This window comes from Diuraphis noxia, unplaced genomic scaffold (genome assembly GCF_037042655.1).
Source record: "Diuraphis noxia isolate RWA-SAM2 unplaced genomic scaffold, SU_Dnox_SAM2 contig0001, whole genome shotgun sequence".
In the NCBI taxonomy this organism is placed as follows: domain Eukaryota; kingdom Metazoa; phylum Arthropoda; class Insecta; order Hemiptera; family Aphididae; genus Diuraphis; species Diuraphis noxia.
Window position 1 is genome coordinate 59,175,842 of NW_028301711.1, and position 8,767 is coordinate 59,184,608.

The 8,767-nt window shown below is 28.1% G+C and overlaps 1 protein-coding gene and 2 long non-coding RNA genes across 7 annotated transcripts; all 3 read left to right on the top strand.

Annotated features, from left to right (window-relative positions):
* The first annotated feature begins 2,105 nt into the window (after positions 1-2,105).
* Positions 2,106-3,184, top strand: LOC149061037 (uncharacterized). 3 transcript variants are annotated; one of them, XR_016189471.1, is made up of 3 exons: positions 2,106-2,179; positions 2,620-2,831; positions 2,895-3,184. It is a non-coding gene; the product is annotated as an uncharacterized LOC149061037 (long non-coding RNA). The 3 variants fall into 3 exon arrangements; XR_016189473.1 differs by having other exon boundaries at positions 2,106-2,133; XR_016189472.1 differs by having other exon boundaries at positions 2,112-2,555.
* A 1,840-nt stretch (positions 3,185-5,024) lies between these two features.
* Positions 5,025-6,221, top strand: LOC149061038 (uncharacterized). 3 transcript variants are annotated; one of them, XR_016189783.1, is made up of 3 exons: positions 5,025-5,335; positions 5,883-5,981; positions 6,052-6,221. It is a non-coding gene; the product is annotated as an uncharacterized LOC149061038 (long non-coding RNA). The 3 variants fall into 3 exon arrangements; XR_016189784.1 differs by having other exon boundaries at positions 5,028-5,170; XR_016189785.1 differs by lacking the exon at positions 5,025-5,335 and adding an exon at positions 5,462-5,625.
* Positions 6,222-6,251: 30 nt separating this feature from the next.
* On the top strand, positions 6,252-8,093 carry LOC149061039 (uncharacterized). Its single transcript, XM_089217514.1, has 4 exons — positions 6,252-6,268; positions 6,354-6,616; positions 6,777-7,013; positions 7,889-8,093. Exons 2-3 carry the CDS (start codon positions 6,363-6,365, stop codon positions 6,910-6,912), a joined length of 390 nt encoding a protein of 129 aa, XP_089073640.1. The 5' UTR covers positions 6,252-6,268; positions 6,354-6,362; the 3' UTR covers positions 6,913-7,013; positions 7,889-8,093.
* Positions 8,094-8,767: the final 674 nt, after the last annotated feature.

Sequence of the window (8,767 nt, forward strand, 5' to 3'; positions counted from 1 at the left end):
GAAATTATACTTATCTATCAAATAATCTGATAAGTCTTTAGCCGATGTAAGGGTAACTCTCAGTCCTTCCGCTGTACTCTTGGTTAAAAAATCTTGAGAATCAATTTTCCCAGCTTCCAAATTAGATTCCCAAGAGTTCAACCAGTCCAGAGAACGTTGAAGTATCTATTAAATAATAAGGTTGACAATTATAATTTATGGTTTACATTAAATACCTAATTAAACACTTACACAAACACTGAATACAATTTGCACACATCTAAACTGTAAATTATATTATACTGTAGGTATTGACTATATTAACTAGAGAAAATTAGTATAACACAAATACATTTAACATAAACATTATTATTCTTGTTATAAGAATAAGACATTCAACAGGTTGAATGCTATGTACCTACCCCACGTTCAGAGTTAATAGCTTAACTTTTATAAATATTGCATTAATTATTACATACATCATGCACATTAACCATATAATAGAATTGAGAAGTAATTAACAATTACAGATTATGTGGCATTAGTTAATATTCAAATTATATTATTATTTATTATAATAGTGAATATTGTACGTAATCTCCTTATGAATAATATTACATTTACAATACAATATTAAATAATATAAATATATAATAAACAAATAAAGTCACAAAAGCATAAAAGCTAATAAATACTCTCTCAATTTAAATGCAACAAACTTGATAATTTTTTGATCTAGGTTTAATACCTTGCACAGGAATTTTTGCATTTAATGCATCAAATAGATCATTAAGCATCAAACAAAAATCTATTGTTGTATTACAATTACTCAAACCTTCGATATTGTGTTTTTTATAAAACGTTAAACCATCTGCAACAGATTTACTAAAAACCTATAATGAAAAAAAACACAAAATTATGTACACAATTATATTATTACCTAATAACCTATAGGTACCTGTGTTTCAAGACGTACACGCATCTTTAAACATGTATTCAATAATTTTACATGATTTTCAGTCAACTTTGGACATACTTTTAATTGGCTGCTACAATTCATCTTATCTTGGGCATGCAATTTTTCAAAATATTCCCACTTTATTGGATTTTCATTTGGATCTATCTGCAAGTAATGTATGAATATTATTATTATTAATTATTATTATTTAATATTGTATTATTATTAGCTCAAGAAAGAACTGAATATTTACCCGAAGTTGCCTGTTGTTATATAACCGGTTCCTGACACATTTAATTAGATGAGGAGTATCAGAAAATGCAAAAAATTTCCTACTACTATCAGCAAAATGTTCAATATGAGTTTTTGAACTACCTAATTTTCCACTTATTCCAAACTCAGACCACACTCGTCGGTTAGTTTGAGCTCCATCTGAAACAAACCCATGGACCCGAGCACCTGCTTTTTCAAGAAGCAACACAGCTTTAATAATTAATTTGGCCAGTGTTTGTCCATTAACTGGTCCTTTAGAAGCAAACACTCCAATAGGCTGTGTATAGTTATCAGCTATGGGTTGGAACATAAAAACTAACCCGTGTGTCGCTTTAGAATTTATGTCTGTTGCTTTCGGTAAATTTTTCATTTCATCATCTTCTTCTCCAAAATCTATTATGCCCGTATAAGTAAGAGATTTAGAATTTACTGCATCACTTTCTCTAAGCGAAATTTCGTCAAATATCAAAACACCATGCTTTTGAAGGTCCGTTTTAGTTTCTAAATGTTTTTTTAAAATATCAAAAAATTGTTTATCAAATCCACATGTGGTGTTAATCATTGACAGATACTCTCTAATTCTTCTAACTGAAGGTAGTGGTAGTAATTTATTATTTTGCATAAAAGAATGACCAGCAGGTGATCTAATATGCAAAAGCATACAAAGCATTATCCAGTCTTCTGTGTATCTATTATCTTTTGGACTTTTTCGTTTGGAGGTAGCTATTATTTCTTTTATTACTAATTGATAATTTTTTGGAATATTATTTGATGTTAAATTTTGTAATATAGTTGATTCATCTAATTTACTACATTTTGTTTCACAAATTTTTAATTGACTTTTTAATTTATTTAATTGTTTTCCAGCCCTTCGATTTAATTCTTTTACATTTTTATTACGTCGACGAAGTAACTTAAGCTTTGTAAGTTTACTTGGTGTACATAGTAAATGAACACGTTTTACAACAGGTGTGTGTTTCATACGCAATTTTTTTCTTTGGCACCTAATCAATGCTATCTTACAAAATTTACATTGTTGAGTTATTTCACTATCATTTAATCTGTTAATAGTTAATTCTTCATTAACTATTAATGAACATCTCATGTGTCGAAATTGACCATTACTATCAGTACATAGTGTATTTGTTTTATATTTTAATGCTTCTGTTGGCATATTAACTCCTTCACACATTATAGCACTGTCCACCTTACAAATTATATCCTCTAGTTCCTGTATATTTTGTATAAAATTGGTTTTCAATTTTAGATGACTTATTTGAATTGTATCATTCATATATGAACATTTTATTGTTGCTTTTTCATCTATGCTTACTGATTGCTCAAAGTATGGTTTTGAATCAATATCTCTTAATAAATTTTACTATACATTACACTTTTACTATTTCCAGGAATGAGTCTGCACCATTTTGAAGGAAACCGCACATAGTCCATGTTCAAGTATATTTGTTCAAAAACATTTTTTACAGAGTTGTTTATTTTACTATGATCAAGATAGGGCTATCTTATTAAATTTGTATGAACTGGAATACTACACATTTGAGTTCTATTATTCCCATATTGTTTCTAAGAAAAAGCAAAATTATGAATATCAGAATATTATGTGAGTAAAAAACTAAAAAATAATATAGAAATATAAAATTAATATAATTGTTTACCATTCCAGAAACATTATTTGGGGAGATTGGCAATAAAGGCAGAGCTAATTCATTACAATCATCATAGGAATTTTCATGAGTAATATCTAGTTTTTTGACAATGCTGTTTGATTTGGAAGATAAATGATTTGTATGTATATTGCCTTCATCGACAATTGCACCAGAAGTATCATGAATATTATTACTTAATCCTTCAAAATCAAATACAGGATATGCATCTGCTTTTAAAAGTACCTTAATTCAAAAATATACGTTAAAAAAATAATTATGTAAATAATATAATGCAATATATTATATTATTATAAAACACATATTATTATACATGTCTTACAGTTATCATACCTATCTAATAAATAAAAACTATATTATACATTTAGTTTGTTAAACTTACTTTTGAACGTTTCGCATGTTCCGGACCGTCTTTTATATTTTCTTTTATTAAAAAAGATTTGGGAAAATGTGTTTGACATATTCGATCACCAACAAATAATGGAATCGGAACTACAAATTCCCAATTCTCTTTCCGCTTAAGAGTAACTATAAAAGTTGGAACTCCTTCTGTTCCTTTATGGCATATAGCACACTTTTTTATCATGATGAGATACAAAGTTTAAAACTACTAAAAGTGTTTTCAATTAAAAACGCTCGTCGTTCGAGTTAAATTACATAACAATATACTTTTGTTTTTATACATTTTGGCGCAATTTTTGTTTATGTATTAGATTTAGGCGGGGAGATCAATGTATTGGATTTACAATGCTTTTCTTTCTGTGTTTGTATACACGTTTTATAGATGAAAAAATGCTTCAATCTTTAAATTTAATGAGTATTTCTGGTAGCTTTGTACTTTTATTTGTAGGTATTCGGAAAATTTACAGTACCTATACTCCGGCCCAGGAGAGAGCGACCTTATTCCGCGCATCGATACTGACGCTCGCGACGTCTGCCGGCCGAATTTTCTACCACCATGGTGCCGTTCCCACTACAAGGCAACGTGTATACAGCGGGTTATAATATGTTATGCGATTTTTTTTTGGTGAAGTTACATGTTTCTCCATGTTGATGACAAAAAAAAATACTTAAAAAAGAGCACGAAAAAATACGTTATAACTATAAAAAATAGTCGTATAAAACGCTTCTAATGAAAACAAATATAGTATTGTTGTCACACTGTTACAGCTGTCGCTAGTAATCGCTACGTATACACGAATGTTAACGGCGCCTATCGGCGATTGTTTCCGACCAGTTTACGACAGCTGACGATCGTTATGGTGCGGTGTATGGGAAGGGGAACCGATGCGCAGCGACGGACGCGTTCTGACGGTCGCTCTCTCCTGGGCCGGAGTATAGGTACTTCACAAAATCGGGAAAACGGTAATTTTTACGAAAAACAAGATTTCAACAAAATCAACTATTTTGTTTTCGTAATTCCTTATTCTAGTAATTAGTATATACTATATAATCATAATTATAGACGTACATTTTTCTTAAAATATTTATATTAGCATTTTATAGACATAAGTCCATATTTCTGAAAAAATGTATACATATTTTAAAAATGATTACAAAAAAAAACATATTATAACATCAAATGTTTTCCAAAAATTATGAACCCCCACCCTCACCAACCATGTCTCTGGAGCCACCCTTGACTCAGGCACGTATAGGTGTAATTACACTCGAAAGTCGAAATGTAGTACATGCTATTTATTAATCAGTAAAACAAATGCACCTGAGACCGTGGTTTCCGTTATTAAATAATAATGAAAAACATTAATCCGCTAGATAGTGACACATGTGCATGACTATTCCCTGTCCGGTCATTAGGAGCACGAATTCCATTATCAAGTTGCCAGACCTAATAATCTAAGACCGTGGGCACAACACAAGGTTAATATAAATAGAAGGTTCGCTTATTGGGCTAATATGTTGTGATTGGTTGAATTGCGTGTGACGTCAAAATAGTACACATCTTTTTATCTTATATCCTCGATCATATAAAAGTATATAAAACTCGAGGTTTTTAGTTGTTACTTGTTACTTATGTTAGTTGTTAATTTGTTATAGTTGTTATGTTTAAAACACTACCTATCATATAAATAATTTATTTTAAAAATGTTTAATACATAAATTTAAAACATACCTATTTTGTTTTAAACATTTTGTTAACTGTATCTAAAGTGAATATTGTATTTTTTTTTTTAAATGTTCTGTTTAAAACTCAAACACTGTTTGTTTTGAACAGAAAAATCAGTTTAAAACCAAAAATTGAAACAAAACTACAGTAGGTACAAATAAATAACAAAACTTTTAAATTAAATTTGCATCAAGTTGTTAACTCCATAAATTATTAGATTTTTTTTATTGCTTTTTCATTAATTTTCTGAATACCATATATATCTGTGTGTGCAGTATAATATTAATACAGCTAATATGAAATTGAATATTGGTAAGTAAAAATGTACTTTATATTAAAACATAAAAATTAATCAATTCTTACAAATATTAGCCAACTACTGCAGTACCCAATTTTTTAAAGTATTATTTATAAGCATTAAAATTACATTTTTGATGTTGTAAGACATGAATATTAAATAAAAATGTTTTTAACCTAATAAAACATAAACAAATATTAATGAATTTTATATACAAATCTTGTCAAATAATAAAGTAGCATAATATGGGTAACTTATAATTGCATGGTCTACTTACACGGCTGAATATCATATATATATTATAGTTAAGTAATTATTTTTTTCATTTTTTTACAATTTTTATATCCTTCAATATCTCTATTATAATTTTTTCTTTTCATTAATTTATTAAATTGAACTTCTTTTATTTTTAAATTTAAATATTTAATACGTATAAAAATCCTTTGTAAAATGTATGCTTTTATTATTTTTTCGGGAAATGCAGTTTGTTTTTTCATTATTTTATCTGTTAGTATTTTAGAAATATTTGGCCTATCGTTTAACTGTTTTTTTTCATTATAGATATTAAATTCAGTTTCGATCAATTTTACCACTTGCATCCATTCATCAGAAGGAGTAGTCAGGCCTCCAAATGACAAATGATCTAACCAACTAGGAAGAGTATATTTATGTTCTTCATTAGCTTTTGTTATTGAACCTAATTCAGGAAATTCATTTTTAAACTTTCTAGCTATCCACCCAGCTACATATTTAAAACCATCTTCTTCAGCAATATTAGTTTGAGGATTAACAGTTCTATTATCTTGAACCAATGAAGCAGATTTAGATGTTGGCGAATGAAATATTTCTTTAATATTTTGAACTTCTGCTACTCTATTATAATCAGTATTGTCTTGTAAAAACTGTAGTGGATCATCTATTGAGACTTGAACCTAAAAAACAAAATAGTAATTTGTAATTTTGTATTTTAAATAGGTACAGATTATCATCATATATTATATTAACTAATTATTTTTATTATTACCTTAGCAGTTTTCATTAATGAGGCCATCAGAAACTCATCTGGTTCATTGTCTACAGTGTTTAAACGAGATACTACAATGCCGGGTGTCTTTCCTAATATCATCATTCGAATTCTGTATAGCGCATTTAATGGTGTTGGATGATCATTTAATCCACCACGAGTTCTTAACTGTGAAAAGAAATTTTCCAAAGCATCCTGATTCAACCGTCGAGTTAGGATATATTCTAGATTGTACTTTTGATGAAGATATTCATAAAGGTTTTGCAATGAGGTACTATTTATAATGACACCTTTTTGAAATATTTCCATACCTTTTTTTTTAAAGTATACTCATCGTTAGTTTGATTTGCATTTACTTTAGATTTTGACATGACTCTCATATTTGAAAATACTTCTATAACTTTTTGTAATATTTTTTTTTGTTCTTCCAGGTGTAAACCAAATGGCCTTTTTGTTGGAATTGCTGCACATACATTAGATGAGTTCATTACATCAAACCACTTGTTTATTAGCAATATGAAATCTCCAGTATTAACAGCCATATTTTTATCTGTCCCTGGTAAATAATGTTTCAATGCTGTTCCAGTAGAATGTGACATCAATTGTGCAGCAAGCAATACATTTTGACGTTGAGTTTTTACACAGTCTAAATGGTTTTTTGTCAAATGGTAACAAGATGAAATTTCTGATTCAGTTATTTTTAATAATTCTTCAATTGGTGTTTTTGTCACAATATTTCCATCGTCCATTATAAATCCAGTATCAATGAACCAATTCCTAATTAGTTTTAATAAATGTGGAGCATCAGCAAACATAAATATTGGATCCCCAGTGTTTGGATGTGGAAAGGCAGTATTATCAACATTTATATTTAATTTTTTCCATAAGCCCATATTTCCACCTCCACAGTCACATACACATGCTACTACGGTGTATCCTACAGCATGGAGCTCGCTAATTATATTCCTTAATATCTCATCAGTCATTTTTTTATCAAAATCTACAAATACTGGCTGCTTCCATTTAGCAACAAGTCCACGGGCTAAAACTATTTGCATTTGATTATATGGTCCCATAACCACATCATTTGCTTTGTCATATTCATATTGGTTTGCCACTTTAACTTCATCGAATTGTAATACTACAAGTTTTTCTATAGGAGATGAATTATTGCTTGAAATACTCATAACTTTAATAATATCTTTAAGAATTCCTTGTTTCATATTTATTTTGGAGGCCCATCTACGTAATGAAGATAAACCAGGCAAAGGATAATTTAGTGAGTTACGAACATATAAGTAGGCACGTTGACTTAAACACCTCAATGCAAAAGATTTAGAAATTTCATCAGTAGACCATATAACCTTTTTTTTTTTTTAAGTATCAAGTCCAATTGATTTTTAGTCAAAACATTTGATACCAAAGATCTGACATCTTCCTCTGTTTTTTGTTTTTTATAATTGTTTAATGATTTAACTAATATTTTGTTTTCATTTTTTGATTGTTTGTAATTTGTAGTCATGTCATTCAATTTATTTTTTAGATCTTCAATTTGTTTTTTGGCATGTTCAAGCTCTACAGATGGCAAACGTTCATTTAAATTGTTTTCAAGCTGATGATTATTTAGGTTTTCAGTAACACTTATATCAGCTTGTATTACATTTTCATTTGTCACATCCTACAGTTATTTGATATATTGTAATAGGTATATTTTATGTTTTAAATAAAGTTATTAATATTAAAACTAATGTGACAAAGTACCTGTTGATCAGACGACCTTTCTTCACTTAACAAAGTTATTAGCTCATTGTGGTCTTTTTTTTTTAAACGCAAAGAACGTGAACTTAAAGATGTTATATTTTGAGAAGATAATATTATTCCTTCTTTTATACTTAAATTTAGAGACGGTATTGCTGGAAATAAAGTTAAATACCGATGTAACAAAATATACAGAATGTCCTAACAAATGAAAAATAAAAAAAATATGCTAGTTCAATGTATGAAAAGAATTTCAGATTAACTTAAGTCTGAAAATTCCTAAAAAGTGTATTTTGAAAAAGTTAAGTATTACTTTTCAAATTAATTCATAATAAAAAATATAGATTAGAACAGGAGTTATTTCATTTGTCAAGTGTTTGTTATACTTTGTATAATTAAAGTTCAAATTAATAATAATAAAAATATATTATAAATTTCAAACGTAAAAATGTTTAGAAATACTTATATTTCAATATTTTGAACAATGTACTTTTCTTATAAATCTTATGTAAACATTTATTTTTACTAAAATATTGAATTTATTGTTCAAACAAATATAATATAATACAGTATATATGTAACGATTACCAATATTCTTTTATGACAAATTTATTCAAATTCTGGTTTTTAGAATTTAGTAAGTTAATTGAGTTAAGAACTACTC